Source organism: Ornithorhynchus anatinus, chromosome 8 (assembly GCF_004115215.2).
Source record: "Ornithorhynchus anatinus isolate Pmale09 chromosome 8, mOrnAna1.pri.v4, whole genome shotgun sequence".
Classification (NCBI taxonomy): Eukaryota; Metazoa; Chordata; class Mammalia; order Monotremata; family Ornithorhynchidae; genus Ornithorhynchus; species Ornithorhynchus anatinus.
The window spans coordinates 52,637,105-52,658,582 of record NC_041735.1 but is presented as its reverse complement, the minus strand read 5'-3'; the positions used below and the strand labels follow the sequence as shown (position 1 = coordinate 52,658,582).

Genomic DNA, 21,478 nt, shown 5'->3' with positions numbered 1-21,478 from the left:
CACTGTGTGTCCTTGTGCTGCCATGTAAACTACAAATAGGGTAGAAAACCAAGAAAGATAGTAACAGTTTTGGAAAAGCGACACAGACTAATGATAGAGCAATCTGAAGGTCCAGCTTCCTATGTGATCAGGAGGTCTCAGCCCACCACAGATACCACATGGATTTTCAAAAACAGTTTCCTCAGAGCCCTTCTGTCAATCTAAAAAATAAATGCTAGGACAGGATAGTCCTCCAGCCACAAAGCAATCCTTTATCACATAGCACTGGTGGACAGGATATGTGAGGAGGATACATGGTAGCAGGATACTCAAATAGCTTCTTAGTGAACTGTAATGGAATTATAAACAAGAAAGAAATACTTTAAGGGCTTGTTAAAGCAAAATATCAAATGCTGTGATGTAGCCATAGATGGGCAGGAAAACGCTAGAACCCAGAGTGGACTGGCACATATCGATGGAGCATTCTTTATGTGCACATAATGTGGGAAGGTTAGTCAATGTTACCGGGACACAGAAACACTGATGAGTTCCCAGATATTTAACAGATCCTCTGCTTGATGCTTAACCCTAGTTTCAGAATCACTTTGGTAACAATAAAAATAATTAATGCTCACTTCTTCATTGTCCTTTAAGGTAAAGAACACTTTGCATATACATTCCCTGGCAGCCTGACTCACCTTTCTGAGCTGCTTAGAGGCAGAGTAGATCTCCAGTTGGCACTAGCAACAGGGGGAAAAACATTATGCATCTATATTAGAACCTCATTTAGCACTGCAGTGGGGTACCTGGAAAAACACAATGTCTTGTGAATAATTTAAGCAATAGGAAATAGAGGATTAGATCCCTGAAGATTCAGATCTTTCATAATTTAAATTGAGTTTTTAAGGATAATACTTCTGTATTACTAGACTGAAAGCTTGTTGTGGGCAGGGAACATGTCTACCAATTCTGTTCTCCCAAACGCTTAGTGCAGTGCTCTGCATGTGTTAGGTACTAAATAAATACCATTGATTGAAAAATACTATTGATTTTATTAAAATAGAAACTAAGTTTCTCTATTTGTGTGGTATTGTTTTCTGCTTTTCCTTAATTGTGAGGGTTTGTGTATTTCTTGCACACATGGAGATTATGTGTTTATGTGCCCTAAATTTAGCTATACCTTGCTGGTGTGTACCTAAATATGAACTGGGGGAATACATAAAGTGTTTTTGTTTCTCCAGTCTTTGTTGCAGCATATGGTATTTGTCTAGAGTTCAGAAAACTGTTATAAATCACAGTTAGGCCTTTATTAATCATGGAATAGGACACAAACATTTTTCAAAGGGGGAGAAGGTTTATAAAAACTATTTTTAAGGATCCTCAAAAAGTAGGACCAGGGGAGATTTAGTAAATATTGTTTGGATGAACTTGTACTGGGTAAATCCACCTCTTGTGCACTAATGCATTTTTAATTGTGTCCACATACACTGGAGACCAGGAAGGTAAAATTAGATTTAAAATGCTCTATTTAAATGGCAATTAAAACAAACAAAAGAGATCCTATTCTGGGAGGGGAAGAGAATACATTTGTAATTCTACATTATAAACCCTCTTTCTCTGTTAATGCAAAGCATTTAGCTGACAGAGTGTGGATGATTCATTAGTGGTTTTAGGGTACTGATTTGAGTCCAGGTTGAATCCAGACTTACCTTCCCCTCTCCCACTGCCCAACCCCTCCACACACCCCAACCTGAATCAGCCATTTGCCACTTAATAATAATGTTGGTATTTGTTAAGCACTTACTATGTGCAGAGCACTGTTCCAAGCGCTGGACTTAACATTTTCATCAATAATTTTGATGGAAAAGAAAGCATACTTAGAGTACAAATAAATGATTCCGGGCAGGTAGGTATCCCCTTGGAGGACATAATAGTATAGTATTTATTTAGTGTTTACTATATGCAGAGCACTGTATTAAACACTGGGAAGGAATACTTAGGTGGAAATTAAAGATAGCAGGACCAGTTATGCATCTGGTCAGAAGCACCCAAAATTAGATTTATAAGGACGAGTACATATAAGGGAAAACTAAAATGTACAAATGTGATTACTGACTGGTTGCATGCAGGTTCAGCATTAAACAGGGTTATAATAGTCAAAAAGCTAAATGCCCATATTCAGGTGACACATAATTTCAGAGTTGGTAGTATATTTCTCAATGTTGTCTCAGATAGGATTGGTAAAATAGTATTAGTTTTACTAAATAAAAATAGAGGTGAGGTTTCAAAGTACTCAGGGAGTTTCAGAGTAAAAAATGGGTCCCCCTAAGCATGTCTAATTTATTTCATAACTGTGAATTTCTTTTTCTTTTTCAGGCTTCAAGTGCCCAGTGTGTTCAAAGTTTGTACCTTCAGATGAAATGGATTTGCATCTTGTGATGTGTTTAACAAAGCCAAGGATAACCTATAATGGTCAGTGACAAGCTTTAAAAATAACACTTGTTTGTATTAATTGGGGTAAAAATCACTTTTTATAAGCAATGGATTTTATGTTTTAAAGAGAATTTGGTGGAGAGAAGTTTTCTGTAAAGCAAAAGAGGTTTGGCACTTGTTTACATAGTCTCTGCCACTTTTTTAGTAGCTTCTGTGTGGCAAATATGCAATGTGAGCATAGGTGATGCACCTGGTTATTGTTGCTTACATTGGAGGAGATAAGACCTCAGGCAGTTGGCTTATTGGCTTTTGCAGGCTTTTCTTTCCAACTGGACTTTTATGTGGTCATCCTCTTTGGGATTACCAACTCACAGCTCATGGCACGTTCCACTGATATTTTTTCCCCTTAGATGGTTTTTCATGGCAAAAAGACTACTTTTCTGCAAGTTTTCTTTAGGGTGGCTCCAGTTCGTCATTCAACATGCTTCCCTTCACCACATCATTAATAGCTTTAGATCCACACAATAGCTCTTTCACAATAGCTACATATGATGTCTGGTGGAACCTCTAAGGCATTTCAAACTCCACCTCAGAGTCCCATAAACTTTTAGTCTATTTTCTTCTTTCTATTCTGGTGATATTTTTAAGAGCGTTTAAAAAAGTCTCTCTCTCTATTCTACCGATCCTTCTCCGACCCATATCCCTTTCTGTACAACTTTTTTTGTATCATGCTGTTTGCTTCAAGTGGAAAAGCAGAAGTTGAAAAAGATGAGTTAAACATTCTAAGATTGGAAGCCTTCTTTCAATCACAGGGGCTAAGAGCTCAAATGAAGCTATCGTCTTAGGGGAAAAAAATCTTCTGTTGCTTCACAGATATTCTCTTAAGATGTGGCCTTAATAGGTACTGTTAATGGTCTTTAGTTGGCCAAAAATATGTGACTATGACATAGGGTCTGAGGGGTAAAGAGGACAGAATATGCCTATATGTTTTTATAACATCTTGAAATGCTTTTTCAGGGCATTCAGAATTCCCATTATGGATTTTTACGTACCCTCTATAATGTTTCCACCACAGTTACCCATTGAGTTTTGGTGTTTGAAATTGGTACCTGGTAAAACCCATGCTATTAAATTAAAGGCCGTATTGGCTTTCTTTTCTGCAGTTAACAGGAAACTGCAGGTAACCTGGATGTCATACTCTGTTCAGGAGAACAGCTTAACATAAAAGCAACTCTGAGTGAGGATAGGGAAATAAAAACAGATTGAGATTCTATAATTAGACAAAATTGCATACATTTGACTGTGAATACCATGTTCATATTCAGTAGAGCAAAGCAAAACAGATTAACAAAGGCACTTTAAAATCATGTTTGAGCTAATATGATGTCTTCTGACTGGGTGCTGTATAATACATTAAGTATGTTAATCTAAATTATTAGGGACTGCACACAGTAAGTGCTCAATAAATGCCATTGATCGATTAATTAGATAGATCACCATCCTCATTAAGATAATTGGTTACCTATGTACTCCAAAACAGTTACAAGGGGGTGGAGGTAAAAAAAAATCACTGCCCTTGAGTAGTTATAGTTTAATGGAGTAGCTCCCTGGAAGAAAGAACCCATTGATTGTTGTTACAGTTTATTCTTTCTATTTTGCCTGTTCTTGCAAGTGTTTGCCTTCCTATCCTTTCATGATATTTTCTCTGTTCTTTTAGTATGGATGAGGAGATTGCTGACTGGGTCCCTTGGTATTTTGTGTTGTATTTAGTGTTTTGTTTGGGGGGAAATTGGCCTAGTTTGCAGAGTCTAACATAGTTGTGGAAGACATGGAGTAATTATATATTCATTCAGTTGTTTTGAGTACTTACTGTGTGCACAGCATTGTACTAAGCACTTGGGGGAGTACAATATAGCAATAAGCAGACATATTCCCTGCCCACAATGAGCTTACGGACATTAGTATAAATAAATTACAGATATGTACAGAAATGTGGTGGGGCTGTGAGAGGGGTTGAATAATGGGAGCAAGTATGTTACTTAATACTCCTTAATACTTTTTTTGTATGTAAAAATATGTTTGATATATAGCATTCATCTATGCATTAATGTGGTTGTTTTAAGTAATAGTAAAACCAGTGTATTACCTACTGACATTAAATGCCTCTCTGGGAGAAATGTGGAGGCTTTTGCTGCCTTTAGCCATAGAAACCTAGCTATGGTCATTCTCACCTCTTTTCCCCTTTCTGTCTCTCCCATGTCAGTCAAATCAATCCATCAGTCAGTCTAATATTTATTGAGTGCTTACTTTGTGCAGAGCACTGTGCTAAGCACTTAGGAGACTACAACATAACAATATAACAGACACATTCCCCACCCATGATGAGCTTATAGAGCACAAACATATAGTCTAGAGGTCAATCAATGGTATTTGAGTGATTGCTTTGTGCAGAGCACTGTACTTAAATGCTTGAGAGAGTACAATAAAGTTGGTAGACACGATTCCTGACCTCAGTAAAAATAGTAATAATAATTGTGGTCTTTAAGCACTTACTATGTGCCAGGCACTATACTAAATGCTGAGATGGATACAAGCAAGTCGGATTGGGCAGAGTCCCTGCCCCACATGAAGCTCACAGTCTTAATGTCCATTTTACAGATGAAGTAACTGAGGCATAGAGAAGTTAAGCCACTTGCCTGAGATAGCACAGCAGACAAGTGGCAGAGCCATGATTAGAACCCAGGTTCTTCTGACTTCCAGACCCGTGTTCTGTTCACTAGGCCATGCCGCTTCTCAAGGATCTTACAGTCTAGTAGGGGATGACTACTGGATAAACAGTTGTGGCAATATTGCTCCTCTTTAGCCTCTTTCAGTCAGTAGTAATTATTGACTGCTTCCTTTGGCTAAGATGAGTTAAATATAAAAAAAGACAATGTCCTTGCCCTCAAGGAGCTTACAATTTGATGGGAAAAGCACATAGACCCAAATTTTTATAGTTATTGGAGGAAGAAGGGTAAAGAAACAACTAGGTAGAGTAAAGAAAGATGGCTAGTGGAATAAATAAATAAGTAGGGTACATAGATTTAAAATATGCATAAGTGCTATAGATGGCTGCATGTAAATAAGAATTAAAATAGATGTGATGACAACTGGGGTGGTGGAAATGAAATGGAGAAGACCTCCTGGAGGAGATGGGATTACAGGAGAAGTTTGAAGTTGAAGTTGAAGTCCCCATAGGGCTATCCCTCTGGCAGCTAAAACGGAACTTCTCTGCCCCTTGCCGCTCTTAATTTTCCCATTAGATTTGATGATACCACCACCCTCTCCAAGAAACTCACAGACTTTGACTCCTCCTTGAGTTTTAGCTTTCGCAGGATAGGAATAAAATTAACGTATTCTAACGTTGGGTGGAAGATATGCCGCAAGTGACATATTCATCTGTACCATTAACCGTTGTGGACCTAGTCCATAGTATTTTCTGTTTCACTACACAATAAATATTTCCTCTGTATTTGTTAGCTTTCTGTTGGTGTTATCCATGCAAAGTTTCAAGCCCTGCAGCTGGCACAAAATTTTTGCTTGTAACCCATGAGACTTGCATGAGACTTTTGTTTAGGAATAGATGTTCTGCTGTCGGAGATTTGTTTTTGCAGTAGCGGTGATGGGCTACAGTGAGCCAGGTCCCCAAGGGGCAAGCATTGAGAACAGCAGGCTGACTATGAAGGCAGTTTGGGGCCCTTCACCCAATGCCGCCTTAGATACTGCTGTGCCCTCCTATGGAGTGTAGCACTCAGTTACACCCAAGGAACTAATGAGGTCTTTACTACTTATTTTACCAGAGTAAAGATCACTATCCAACTTCTTTAGATGGGAATGTCATTTCATAGACGTGGACTGAGTTATCAGAAAAATAAAGGGAAATTTAGAGGATAAAGGGGGGAATTGAAATAAAAATAATTGTATTTGTTTAGCACTTAAGTGGTTCATTCATTCGATCAGTCGTATTTATTGAGCACTTACTGTGTGCAGAGCACTGTACTAAGACTTTGGGAGGGTACAGTATAACAATAAGCATATTCCCTATGCGCAGGGGTAGATGCAATTCAGGCGGGTCAGGCAGAGCCCACTCTCCAAAATGAGGCTCAAAGTCTAGGGAAAGAGGGACAGGTATTTCATTCCCTTCTTACCAATGAGGAAAGTGAGGCCTAAAGAAGTTCAGTGACTTACCCAAGGTCATACAACAGGCAAGTGATAGAGCTGAGATTTAGAACCCTGGTCTTCTTACTCCCAGGCCTGTGTACTTTCCTAGTCACATTGTTTTTTATAATGAATACAGGAGTAAAAAGCCTAAAAAACATTTCCTGTCTCCAGGAATTTCTATTCTAAGACAGCAAATGTCATTTATGCAAAAATCTACTCATGTTATGTTTTGTTATTTGAGTTTTTTTTTTGCTTCCTATTTTCCCTGGATTGGTATAGCACATACTACGATCATCATGCAGAAGGACAGTGGTTTGACAGAGGTTTGTGGGAGGCGGCCTCCTCACGTAGCTGAAGACTGCCTGTTTCAAGCGAGACTTGGAAAAAACCTTGAATGAGGGAATGGAGATGACTTGAAGCTTGCAGGTATAGGACACTGGGGAAGAGTAGGACAAAAGGGACTGTAAATCGATTTTGCCTGATTAGCATGAAAGTAATGGTCAGCGAAGAAGAGGATAAGCCTGGCGAAATTGTCAGGCGTGAAGAGGCTGAATCCGAAGCTGAGGTTATTAGAGAATCAATCGCAGGGATTTGAGAAGGGACTGACAAAAATAATCTCTCAGGGAAGATAAGTTTACAGCAGCATTTTGGAGGGGAGAAAGGTTGGGGATGTAAGATGATTGTGTCCAGGCCAAAGAGAAGCAGTGTGGCTTAGGGAAAAGAGCTGCGTGACCATGGGCAAATCACTTAGCTTGTCTGTGCCTCATTTTCCTCATATGTAAAATGGGGATTTCATGCCTGTTCTTCTTCAGACTGTGAGCCCTTTGTGGGACACGGACTGTGTTCAATCTGATTGTCTTGCATCTATCCTAGTGCTTAGTTACAGTGCTTGGCACATTGTAAGTGGCTGAGGAACTGGGGAGCCAAAGGTGTTTTTAAGAAGTATTAGAAGGAAGGGAATTAAGTTTGGATTTCCTTTTTTTTTTTTAAGTGTCACATATATAAATGGTTTAATTAAATGTACAGGTGAAGAACAGAAAGTTACACCAAATTGCCTAACATTACTTCTCTGCAGCAAGGAGAAGTGGAATCATTTTTCCAATTCTGTGGAAAAATTGGACTATTCAGTCCAGCAGAGGCAATAGTCTAGTAATAAGCCAGTTCTTATGAAGACTACTCTCTAAGCCTAGTCTTTTCTGCATGGAATATGATATATTTTTAGCCCTACCTATTTGTTTTCAGAGAGGTCACTCTATTTGATAAGGCCTTAATTTGCTTTCCAGTATTTGCCTCAGGACGGTGCAGTTTAACCCAACTTTTCTTCAAGGACGAGATTTCTATGCTAAACTAGTACAGCAGTGCTGAATTAATTCTTATGAGATTTGGGTCTTGAATTCTGTTTCTTGTTCACAGTCACTTTTGCTGAAGAAATTCATTTTAAAGTAGTAGTTGCATCTAGAGCATTTCTTTTGTGCATGGCAAGAAAAACTTCTAATCATCTATAAGAACAATTTATGTGATAAATAAAACAAGGCAGGCTTTGTTCTTACCTTTTGACATTATTGTCTTTTTTCATTTTAGAGAAATTCATCCATTCTGATTCTTCTGTAGTCTTGTGAGAGCACATTTTAAAATTATTCACCATTGAAGTAACAGATTTTACATTCAAAGTCTATGTTTATTACATATACTATTCTCTCCAACTACATATAACTTTCTAAAGGCCCTTTGAAGCCATCCATGCAGGTTGGGTCCAACCATCTTGCCAGCCTGTGATAATTTTTACCTATCTTTTCCATATTAACCAACGAAGGCAATGCCATTTTGTGGTCAGGACAATGGCCTACTCAACCCAGCACTCTCTTTCCAACAGCTGCAACAGACTGGGATGATGAGTAGAACCTTGTGTGTTGGAGAATAGTAATAATAATAGTACTTGTTAAGCGCTTACTATGTGCTGCTGTTCTAAGCACTGGGGTAGATACAAGTTAGGTTGGTCACAGTCTCTGTCCCACATGGGGCTCACAGCCTTAATCCCCATTTTATAGATGAGGTCACTGAGACCCAGAGATGTTAAGTGACTTGTCCAAATTCACATAGCAGACATGTGGCAGAGCTGGGATTAGAACCCAGGTCCTTCAGACTCCCAGGTCCATGCTCTATCCACTAAAGCCACACTGCTTCTCAAAAGAATTAACTAGTTCCCATACTGGGAGATGAACTCGGAAAGCCTGGGTGAAAACCAGAAGTCTTAACAACTGGAACATATGGGAGAAGCAGCCCATGCTGCCTAGTGGGTAGAGCACGGGCCTGGAAGTCAGAAGGACCAGAGTTCTAATTTCAGCTCTACCACTTGTCTTCTGTATGGCCTTGGGCAAGTCACTTAACTTCTCTGTGCCTCAGCTCATCTGGGACATGGGGAGTAAGACTATGAGCTCCATGTGGGTCATGGACTGTGTCCAACCTGATCAGCTTGTTTCTGCCCGAGCTGTAAATACAGTGCCTGGCATATAATAAGCACTTAACATGTACCATTGAAAAAAAAGCTGTTTTCTTGGCATCCATCCTGTTTAATATCTCATATTTTTTATTTTAGCAGTTTTCACATGTGATAAGACCTTTTCACAATTACTAGGGAGCCAATCTTAGAATGAGGATTGACAGGGGTTTTGTATTACTATTTGTCTAAAGCTATATAGCTTTTCTCATGAATAGAAAGAGATGTCCCAGAAATGTGTAACTCAGAACAAAAAGGGTAATATGCTTAGTTATCCCATTACATGGGGGAATGATACATTTTTACAGAATCCTACATTAAGGAAAACTCACTCTGTCTGAGACCATGCACATGTGTATTTGCACAACTGTTTCTTCCAACACAGCATTCTGCTGTCGTATCCAGTCAGACTCATGTTGTCAAAAAAACGTTTCCAAATTTTGGTGCCACTTTCTAGTCAAAATGCAAAGGGAAACCATGCATTTTGTCAGAACTAAGTTTACAATGCTGCTAAAACAATAAGAGAAAGTAAGCTTTAATTATTTGTTATGGTATTTAAGTGCTTACTATGTGTCAGACACTTCTCTAAGTGCTGGGGTAGGAACAGATTAATCAGTTTAGACAGTCTTTTGTCCCACATGAGGTTCACACTTTAAGAAGGGAGGAGAACAGGTATTGAATTCCCATTTTACAGTTGAGAAAACGATTCTAGGAGAACTATAATGTGGAGTGGATAATGAAAGACCAGGAATCAAACGTGACTACAGATTCACTAGTCTCCATCTCTGAAGCTTACCACTTTGCAGTTTAGAATGTATTCACATTTGAAAATTCCTCTAGGATCTGTGGTCCACCAGAGAGTGAGCATTGCTAAAGGATAATATTTAATCTAGTGATGAGCATAGATGGAAATATTTCTGTGTATCATCTGAACAAGAGAGTGTTGCAGAGGGTGATCATCACTGAGGTTTTATGTGTAGCTCCAAAGGCATTTTTTGTACTGAAACGTTAAACATGTGAAAGTTAGTACACTGAACAGCTAAGTGTGCTGTTTACTTCTGGAAATTACCCTTATAATCCAGGTAGTTTTCATGGAAGGTTCAGATAAAATAATCATTTCCTAAGATGAGACTGGATAGAATACGTTGGACAAATCAAGTGTCCAAGCTTCCCTAGGACAATCTGCCCCTTTAGGGGAGGTTGGGACAACATTGGAACCAAACTGAATGGTGCCACTGGAGGAGATGTAGAGAAATAACCTGATTTAGCCCCCTGCTTGTAGGCAGGTGAATAGCTAAAATTTCCAAAACAAATGGCCATCTATTCGTCCCTTAAATATTCCCAACGATGAACTCTTTACAATATTCTTCATTAGCTCATTCCAGTATTTACACTGATAATTATGGACTATCCTATGCCCAACCCAAGTCTCTCTTCTTTCATTTCAAGCCATGTTCTTTTGTGTTACTGATTCAACTTTCCTGCCAAACATCCTTTGGCACCAGCCCTGGAGAACAAATAGTGTATTGGATGGGGTATGTCTCCAATATGTAATTTCTTTTGCTTCTTTCCAAACTGGCCTAGGACTGAAAATAATGGTTCATATGTCTCCTGAACAGTCTGTGCAAGGTGGTATGTGAAGCTACTTCTTAAGTTCCTTCTGAAGCCTCTGCTGCTGACCTTCCTTTTGTCTGGGTTTTCATCCCTATTCTATAGGGTAGACAGGAAAATAGGACCTGGAGACGGGATGGGAGTGATGCCTTCGGCATCAACCGCTACTGTATTGTCAACACATGTTCATTTCTTCCCCATCTGCAAGTTTGGCTCAGTGGATTAAAGTTATATTTCCAGTGCCAGCATAGCATCAACCTCTAAAAGGAAGCAATAGAAGCAGTGTGGCCTAGTGGATAGAACCCAGGCCTGGGAGTCAGAGGACATAACTTCTAATCCCGGCTCTGCCACTTACCTGCTGTGTGACCGTGGGCAAGTCACTTAACTTCTCTGTGCCTTAATTACCTCATCTGTGAAGTGGGGATTGAGTCTGTGAGCCCTATGTGGGACAGGGACTGTGTCCAACCTGATTAGCTTGTATCTACCCCAGTATATAGTACTGTACCTGGCACACAATAAGCATTTAACAAATACCATAAAATAAAAAAAAATCATAGTGGTTTGCCTGGAATCCAAGTTTTTAAAATGACTGGATAAAGGTCTTTTCTCAGTGATTCTTCTTCAACCTTATTACTGTTATCATCAGACATGCTGACATATTCCCGATGATTAGGATAGAGATTCTTTTATATGTTTGTTGGTCATGTCTGGATAAAGATTTATGCTAAGTTTTTGATTGCTGTAACCTGAAAGGCAAATAATTAGATGATTCACAAATAAAAGGAAACATTTATTATCCTTTAGAGTGGTTTTGAACTTATAGCATACTGCCCCATACCCAAATGTTAAATAATTTGATCATTTGGGATTTACCAAACACTTAGTACAGTGCTCATCATATGGGGCTTAATAAGTGACATAATTATAAGAATTGATTTATAGGAACTGTTTTATAATACACCTCTAAGTACATAGGCCAAATTTCCTTTCCACAAGAACCCTTTCTTTGAATAAAATATGGCATCTTTTTATGGTATATGTTGTGTATATGTTTATATGGTATATGTTAAGTGTATATGTAAATGTGGTATTTAAGTGATTATTGTGTCCCAAGCACTGCACTAAATGCTGGGGTAGACACAAAATAATCAGGTTCCCACATGGGTCTCAGATTCTGAGTAGGAGGGTGAACAGGTATTGAATCCCCATTTTGCAGATGAGGGAACTGAGGCACAGAGAAGTTAAGTGACTTGCCTAAGATCACACAGCAGGTCCATGGCGGAGCTAGAATTAGAACCCAGTCCTCTGACTTCCAGGCCCATGTTCTTTCCACTAGGCAATGCTGCTTACTATGTATAAGGCACTGTGCTAAGTGCTGGAGTAGATACGAGCTAATCAGGTTGGACACAGTCCATGTTGCACATGGGGCTCACATTTAATCCCCATTTTACAATAACTGAGGCAAAGAGAAGGGAAGTGACTTGCCCAAGATCACAGAGCAGACAAGTGACGGGGCCAGGATGAGAACTCAGATCCTTCTGACTGACAGGCCTGTGCTCTATGCACTAAGCCATGCTGCTTCTCTAGGGTCTTTGGCCCATAGTTTGGAATATATTACTAGACCTGTATGTTCAAAACTTTGAGCACCTATGCTGTGTTTTAGATCATTCTTGAATTCTTTTTCATTAAAAATTAGTGAATTTTTTCCAACTATTTCTTTCAGGGAAAGGGTACAGACACTTTTATGAAGGCATTTACTATAGTAGTATCACCCATCAGGAGCAGTATTAAACATTTCTGGGAGTGTTAAACACTTTATTTTTGTAATAATATGAAAAATGAATAGATTTTTACAGTGAATGTAGAATTTTTCTAAAGGGAACCCCCCCCATATAAGTTTTCTATTTGCAACCCCATGCGTTTTGTCATAAAATTCCCATTGTGAACTTTAGGAATTAGAAGAGCTGTAAAATAACTATATAAACAGTGAACTCAATTGTGAAGTAGGTGATTCCCCTCTCATTTGGAGCCTACCTTCTTTTTCTATCTTTAATAACTCTTTAGATGATTCAGAAAATGACCTAAATTGATGGTTACCTATGATGGTTAAAATGGTATTTTTTGGCTACAACAATAATAATAATTCTAATAATAATACCTTTCTATGTAGCACTTTGTTTCCAAAGAGGTTTCACATCAGGCATTTCATTTTTACCTTCACAAACACCCCTTTGAGGTGGAGAGAGGTAAGTATTATCCCCCTTTACAGATGAGAAGGTTGAGGAACAGAGAGGTTAAGTGACTTGCTCAAGTTCACACAGCAGACTAGTGATACAACTAGCACTAGGATCCAGGTCTTCTGACTCCTAGGTTCATGCTCTTTCCAATAGACAATGACTATACACTGCATCTGATATCTTGGGGGCTTTTCGTAGTTCCCTGGAATGTAGCTGGATATGAATACATGCCATTTGGAATGGGTAGGTGGTTTTTCTCAGTCTCCTGTGGAAAGTTCCTTGACTGTTTTTGGCATCACATAATCAGGAAATGCCAGTTATCTGGCTAGTTAAAACGGTTGGCTATTCAGGATATTGCTGTTTTTAATGTAGTTCTCCAAAATTTGTGAGGGTCGGGGGAGGGGAGTTTAAAGAAAGCTTATTTTTAAGTTTTCTTTGAAATCTTGTACATTCAAATTAGGCAGACATGATAAATGAAATTTTAATCAATCATATTTTCAATCATTTGCATTTATTGAGCACCTGTCACATGCAGCTCTCTGTGCTGAGTGCTTTTATCACCCTCTGTATGAAGTTTGAAGTTTACCACTTCCAAATTCATGCTTTCAAATTCATGTAGTGAAAGCAGAGTGGAGAAGTGCTGTTACTCTCCCCACCTTCAAAGCCGTATTGAAAGCACATCTCCTCCAAGAGGCCTTCCCTAACTAAGCCCTCCTTTCCTCTTCTCCCACTCGCTTCTTTGCCCTGACATGCTCTGTTTATTCATACCACCTCACAGCACTTATGCCTATGTCTGTAATTCTATTTATGCCTGTCCCCACTCTCTAGACTGTAAACTTACACTGGGCAGTGTTTGTGTCTGTTTATTGTTATATTCTACTCTCCCAACCATTTAGTACAGTGTTCTGCACACTGTAAGTGTTCAGTAAATATGATTGACTATTATGAGGACAATGGCAGCCATAGAAAAGAACGGACGGTTGGAAAAAGCCGGTAGAGTGGAACTTGTGAGAACTAAGGTGAGTGACCAGGAAGAGATTCATAGTCTGATTTCTCCCTGATCCTCCTGCTTCTCCTCCTTAGCCCTCATCCTTTCTGATTCTTCTACAGTTTGATGTTGATTGGCTAGGAACTCCTGATGCATCATGCTCAGGGGTTTCTGATAATCAGCTAATACCCTTACGCTGTTCCTATGGTAGATTCTTAAAAAGCACTATTAAAACACCTAAAATATCCTTAAATGTAGTGTTCATTAAGCCCTTACTAAGTGTTGAGCACCATGCTGAATGCTGGGGTACTAGTAGATCATCAGCTCAGACACAGTCCCTGTCTCACATGAGAAAATTCCTAATTTCGTTCTGCTTTACCAAACAAAACAGAGCTTGTAAAATTAGTTTCCCTCTTCATTCTTTTTTAAGATCTTGTCTATCCCTTGGTCTCTTAAGGGAGTCAACTACCCTTTGCCACAGAAAATCCTTCTAGACTGCAAGCTCCTCGTGGGCAGGGAACATTTCTGCCAACTCGGTAGAAATGCATAGTACAGTCCTCTCCATGTAAGTGTGCAATAAATGCCATTGATTGCCAAGGCACAGACTGTGCTTTAGTGGTTCAAGGGTTTTGGTTTTTAAGGGAATTTCCTGGTCAGCTCTTCAGTTACCCTTTAGGTAGGCCACGTCCTCCTAATTTTACCAGCCTCAGGAACCCTGATTGGTGGGCAAATATCTAAATGACAGACTACATTTGAGGTTTTTGCACTTCCGTCCTGGTTGGGCCTACGAATGCCAGCCACGTGCACTATTGCCTGCAGTGCACTTGCTCTAAGAGTAATCCTTCTAACTCAAATTGGGAATAGGGCAACAGCAACTGAGTGGATGCTGTTGCTCCATTGGGTTGTTGGGAAATTTCAGCAGCCCAGGGCATGGCAGGACCCCACCCTTCACACTCCCCACTGGAAGGTGGTCCAGTCTCTTCCAGTTTTCTTGAGCTCCCTTTTGGTCCTGTTTCCCTCAAGCCCAAAATGAGAGCTTTCACAAGTTCCAGAGAGATGATGATAATAATAATAATTATGGTAATTGTTAAGTGCTTACTATGCGCCAGGCACTGTACTAAGTGCTGGGATGGATACAAGCAAATCTTCAGGTTGGACACAGTCCCTTGTCCCACGTGGGGCTACACAGTCTCAACTCCCCCACTTTACAGATAAGGTAATTGAGATCCAGAGAAGTGAAGTGACTTGCCCAAGTTCCCAGAGCTTGGTGGAGTGGTGGAGCTGGGATTAGAACCTATTTCCTTCTGACTCGTAGGCCCATGCTCCGGGCTGGCTGTTATGGATTTGGGCTGTCTCTCTGCTCCACAGGATTGCTCAAGCCAGTAATGTGTCACTTCCTGCCTTCATTTCAATGTCCATGGAGGGGTTGTGAGACTTCTGTTTTTGAGCTCCAGTTCTTCAGTCTTCTTTTGACTTTTATGCTGCTTTGTGTAGTTTAGATTTGGGGAAAAAAGTGGTTTGAGATCCATTACGTTTCTACACATCTGTGACATTGCAATCCCTTGGACACATCCAATTGTCTTATTTCTCGCTAAATACAGCATTCTGGGAATTGAGGTTCCATTATTTCAAAGGAACATCTTTATGCACTTTTGCAAAATCGGTTCAAGATTTGAAGTAAGAGATTCGCCCTGTGGGCAAAGTGAAATAGTCAAAATATTTTCATTTGTGCTTTTTCCTCTTGTGATTTTTTTTTAAATTTGAGAACATGTTTCACTGTGTATTGAAATAAACTTAATACCAGGGGCAACAACTGCATTCTTTTTTATAACTGATAATGAAACACCATTTTATTCCCTTAATGTTATGTCTAACTAGCAAACACGAAGCTAAGAGAAGGCATCAACCAAATAGATAGGAAGCCTAGGGCATCTGATGCTGAAATAAGCCAACATTTGTCAAGCTGAGTTCTGTGCAGTAGTTCACTTGTATTTATTCATGCTTGTTAGATGAACACTCACCATTTTGGAGCATAATAATAATGTTGGTATTTGTTAAGCGCTTACTATGTGCCAAGCGTCCTTCTAAGCGCTGGGATAGATATAAAGTAAACAAAATTGAAGTTTGGGTATCTAATCCACTAATGGATTTTTCTCACCATCATGTGGGCATGTTGTTGCTTGCCATTGATGATTGGTTCTGAATTCTTTAAATAACACATCATACAGTCTGTTCTTCTGTGACTTGTACTTTGATTGTGCATTTTGGATAAAAGTGCTGATGATGTAGGGAATTTTTTTCCTCAGAATGCACTTCTGTTTGAATATAGCATGATGTGGTGTTCTGAAGAAACAACATTTGGCGTGTGTGTGGCATCAGTCAAGGCGTGACTACTGTAATGCAAGTTTTACATAAAGTGAAACTTACTGGGATGAAAATCTCTGTGTTTTAGAAGAGCTAACTCTATTTGTGAGTAGTACCATCCGGTGTCATTCTTATTCATTCAGTAGTATTTCTTGAGTGCTTGCTGTGTGCAGAGCACTGTACTAAGTGCTAGGAATGTACAATTTGGCAACAGATAGAGTCAGTATTTCTATTATGTGCAGTATGGAAAAGGTTAAAGCTGTTTACATGGGCAAACTTAAAACAGAGAAATTAATGCTGAAGTCCATCTTCTAACTCATTCAAATAATAAATAGCATCTAAAAAATAAAGATTTGTTCTAGAGCTGCTCTGAGTCCCAACTGGCATTCTCTATATAACTTCTGCTTCTTAATGATGTGAACTCATTATAACTCTTGATTTTTCTAGGGAATGTTTCACATTTCAGCTACTTTTGTTTTCTGCTGCTATCATTGAGGGTTCAAGAATCAAAAATAGATCTTCAGGTAAAATGCCTGATCTTAATCCATCAAGTAATAGTGCTTGGTTTTTGGTTTTTTTTTCTTTTCCTATACTGCTGGAGAGGTAATTTATCTGTTTGGATGCGTGGTCTGAAATGTTGCTATTATGGCTATTAAAGCTAAGCATGTAGTTTTCTTGGCTGCCTTTTGTAAATTCCACCATTTATTTTGAAAATTAAGTATGTTTGTTGTCTGCTTCTACCATGTTACCATGACCTGCAAGTATTCCATAGGTATGTGCTTGGAAGTGCTAAAAAAAAAAATTTTGCGTATCTGGCTGCTTTGGTTTTCAGAAATATATTTGGATGGACTTGATACAAGTTAAGTAGTCTGTGAAGTCAACTGTACAGATACCTAAAAAAAAGACATTTATAGAGATACATTTTGACTTACAGCCATTTAGATTCTAGCGTTCACTACCTTAGTCACCATTTTAGACACTGTAATCCATCTTAATGTTAAATCGAGATGAGGGGATACCTGTGGACTCATTGATGATACCATAAGTAGAAGTAGTAGGAAAGCAAGATTTATCCTTATAGTGTTTCTTCTCTCCAGTTCTTTGGAGGCCTTTTTTCTTTCCTTTCAAAAAATCACTATCTCTTTTAGGAAAACATTATTTATGAAAGTAAGACTAAATACTTCATTAGTTAATGTCCTTGGATCAGACCCAAGATCAGAATTCCAAGTTGATAATTGTGGGTCATTGGCCATACTGCAGCTGGCCTCTGGCAATGACTAAGTGAAAGGTATTCAGAGTCAAGGATTGTTAGTCCGTCCTTTACGAAATCCTGGGGGAAATGAAGAAGAGGGAATAACGGTCTGCTCCGAAGGAAGTGCTGTGCTGTGACCCTTTAGATCTCAAAATCTTCCCTGACATTTGGCAGTATGAGATTCACTAGTCCACCTGCCTGTCTGGGAGGCAAGCTGTACTGCAAAAGACTAAAGCCAGGCATAGGGAGGCATCTGTCACAAACCCCTCTCTCTGTCCCCCTGCCATCACGAAGTCTGTTTGAACCAATGAGGTCAGAGATAGGATCCTGGAGCATAGGCTTTCATTCTTGCCTCCCTCTAAAAACCTTGCAGTTTTTTAGGAACAGGGTTGCTTTCTCACTAGCGAGCAGCTGGGTTTGTCCAGAGTTCAGCACAGAAGGCTCCTTGCTTGGGGTTTCTGAGCCTGTCAGGCATTGGCCTGTCAGCTGTTTTGCAGACTTAGAATAGCTTCCAGGTCTTGGAAGGCATTGAGAATCACAGAGGGGCACTCCTTCTCACATGCCTTCTCTCTCTGGCCCTTTCACCAACTGGTGGTAGCACCCACTTTTTTGTGAAACCTAAATGACTTATCTTCAAATATGAGGTATGGCAATGTTTACTCCTTTATACTAGTAGCCTGTATTTTTGGAACCAGATAGTGGGTTTAGTTTTGAATTCCAGATGGCAGACATTAGTTCTAATTTTTAAACGAAAAGCTCATAAGGCATCCAAGGCCTGGCACTTGTGCTTGTCTCGTTTCACTATTACCTAGCATCTATGAAGCTTGTTAAACATTTGCAAAATGGTTTTGGCTAATAATTCTGCCCATCATCTCTACCTTACAAAAAGGTGAAAACGGTCTTAGGAAGCATTGGAATCACTTTTTTCTATAAACGTGTGTGGGTGTGCGTATGTGTGCATGCACATAAATATATACATTCCTCTTCATTAGAGGCAAAAAATGAAAAACATTGCAGATTTTTTCAGTTTTAACCTTAGTAAGGTTAAAAGGACATAGTATTGTTTTTACTAGATTTTGATACAGAAGTCTTTGGTGGCCCATAAACATATTTTTTCTATTAATAATAATAATAATGTTGGTATTTGTTAAGCGCTTACTATGTGCCGAGCACTGTTCTAAGCGCTGGGGTAGACATAGGGGAATCAGGTTGTCCCACATGGGGCTCACAGTCTTAATCCCCATTTTACAGATGAGGGAACTGAGGCACAGAGAAGTTAAGTGACTTGCCCACAGTCACACAGCTGACAAGTGGCAGAGCTGGGATTCGAACTCATGAGCCCTGACTCCAAAGCCCATGCTCTTTCCACTGAGCCACGCTGCTTCTCCATCCATCTCTTATTGTGATGGTGATATATTGATGTGTAATATAAACTTGTGCAATAGGAGTAGAGCAAGATAGAAATTACTCAGGATACTTTATGTTTCCTTAATTAATCCTCAAAGTGTGGTGAGTGGAAATAAGATTGGATGGTTCACTTTGACTAATCACTGGCATCCTACAGTGCTTCAGGGGGGTCAATATGAGGAAAAAGTGGAAAATATGTCTGAGAGCAATGATAACCTGGAAACTGACCGTACTGGGCCAGTGTGACATTTTTATGTAGTTCAGGTGTTCTAAAAGGTTAAAGCAGTAGTTCTGGACATTTGTGGCCAAAAGGAGTTGGGGAAATGGGAAGGAAGATGGAGATAAAGTGGAATAACAAGAAGCCTGTCTTGTGGGTAGAGCACAGACTTGGGAATCAGAAGGGTCTGGGTTCTAATTGTGGCTCCGCCATTTGTTGTGTGACCCTGGGCAAGTCACTATGATTGATTGTCTGACTGAACTTCTTTGTGCCTCAGTTACTTCATCTATAAAGTGAGGATTGACTCTGAGCCCCATATGGGATATGGATTGTGTCCAGCCTGATTAGCTTGTAGCTACCCCAGAGCTTAGTACAGTGCCTGGCACATAGTAAGCACTTAACAAGTACCATAAAAAAAAAGAAGCCAACAAGTACCATAAAAAAAAGAAGCCAAAGAGTTATAAAATTATATGAACAGGAACAGATCATGAAACTCAGTTCCCAAAAAGGAAAATCAACTATTAATCATGTCATTCAAGTACATGTTTTGTTGTTGAGACTGTGTGTCTGCTTAATATTTTCATAGTTTTGCATGCAGAAAAACACTGAAAAAGGAATGTCAGAAAGGTACCCCCCTGCAACTTGGTAAAGTCCTGCATGCATGGGTTGGAAATCTGGGGTCCAGTTCCCAGCTGTGGCTCACCTGGCCTGGCCCAGAACTGGCTCCAGCCTCTAATGAACAACTAACTGGATTAGAAGTGAATTTAGGCTCATTTCTAAGAGCTCCAGCTCCACCCCAAATGTGTGGACTGCCCCCAGGGGAAGCTGGGGCTTGAAGTTGATCTCAACCACCCAGTAGACCACTACATATTTGTAGAATTTACACTCAAATTGCAGTCACCTAAGTGTAGTCTCCATGAAGTGAAAACCCTGAGGTTTGAGGGAAGGGAAAGGGGGATGTCCTGGACTGAAATAATAATAATAATTATGGTATTTGTTAAGTGCTTACTATGTGCCAGGTACTATACTAGGTGCTGGAGTAGATACAGGTCAGAAGGACCTGACTTCTAGTCCTGGTTCTGCCAAGTGTTTGCTGTATCATCTTGGGTAAGTCACTTAACTTCTCTGTGCCTCAGTTCCCTCATCTGTAAAATGGGGATAAAGTTGGTGGGCCCTCTGTGGGACAAGGACTATGTCCAACCCGATAATCTTGTATCTGCCCCAGTGCTTAGAACAGTGCCGGGCAAATAGCGGGTAGCAAATACCACAGTTATTATAATAATTATTATTAATATACAAGCTAATCGGGTTGGACACAGTCCATGTCTCATGTGTGGCTCACAGTCTCAGTCCCCATTTGACAGAGGAGGTAACTGAGACATTGAGAATTAAAGTGACTTGCCCAAGATCTCACAGCAGACAAGTGGCAGAGTTGGGATTAGAACCCAAGACCTTCTGACTCCCAAGACCATGCTCTATCCACTACACCAGGCTGCTTCTCTGCCCCCATTCTGCCCCATTCCCCTGGGGTAGCATTGGGTCAAAACAAGCCCCCCAGGACTGCCCTGTCATGCCCCCAGATGCTCAATGTGATTTTGAAGTTGGGTGGTACGGGCCAGTGGTGCTTAGAGGTCTAATCAGTGCTGTTGGGCAGCCAGCCCACTGGTACTGGCCTTCAGGATCTCAGGAATTTTTGAAAACTTCTGGAAGAGATGCTGAAATGACATGGATCCCACTGATGTAATGGAAACCACAACATTTCTAAGAAAATATTTATATAAAGATGACATATTCCTGACTGACGTTCAGATATGTAATACATGTTGCTACAGTTGAAAGTGGTTCACAAGTCTTCTCAAGATGCTTACTAACATACGCAGTGAAGAGTAGAGACTTCATAAATCAATTTGAATATGAGCAGTTTCTGATTTGGGAGGTTGCAAGGGGCAAGGAAAACAAATGGGGAGAGGTCAAAAGGACTTCAGCAAGGAAGAATTGGGTAAATTCCGGGCATGCGTAAATTCCGGGCATGCCTAAATATTCTTGAGGTTTCTAGTATAAACTGTCTTTCAGCTAGTCACAGTAGAATTTTTTTAAAACTATTTTTGCCTTCTGGAAACTTGTGCAGCCAGTGTAGAAATCTGTTTTATATTTATCCTAGGCTTCCGTAGACAGCTGGCAGTGAGAGGTGGCTCTCATATTTGGCTGGGACTGCACACCCCAAGTGATCCTGAGGATTGAGCGATTTTGCCCATTTGATTTATTCCATATATATAAGCCCAGACAAATCATG

General features: G+C 39.8%; 1 protein-coding gene across 3 annotated transcripts in view; it reads left to right on the top strand.

Annotated features, from left to right (window-relative positions):
- Positions 1-21,478, top strand: part of ZNRF2 (zinc and ring finger 2) — a 69,378-nt gene that overhangs the window by 27,152 nt on the left and 20,748 nt on the right. For all 3 annotated transcript variants that reach the window (XR_003761490.2, XR_003761489.2, XM_029070441.2), the window contains exon 2: positions 2,356-2,451. Coding sequence is in view for 1 of the 3 variants with exons in the window: in XM_029070441.2 (XP_028926274.1) it covers positions 2,356-2,451 (96 nt within the window). In the remaining 2 variants the exon portion in view is untranslated. The remainder of the gene's footprint in view (positions 1-2,355; positions 2,452-21,478) is intronic.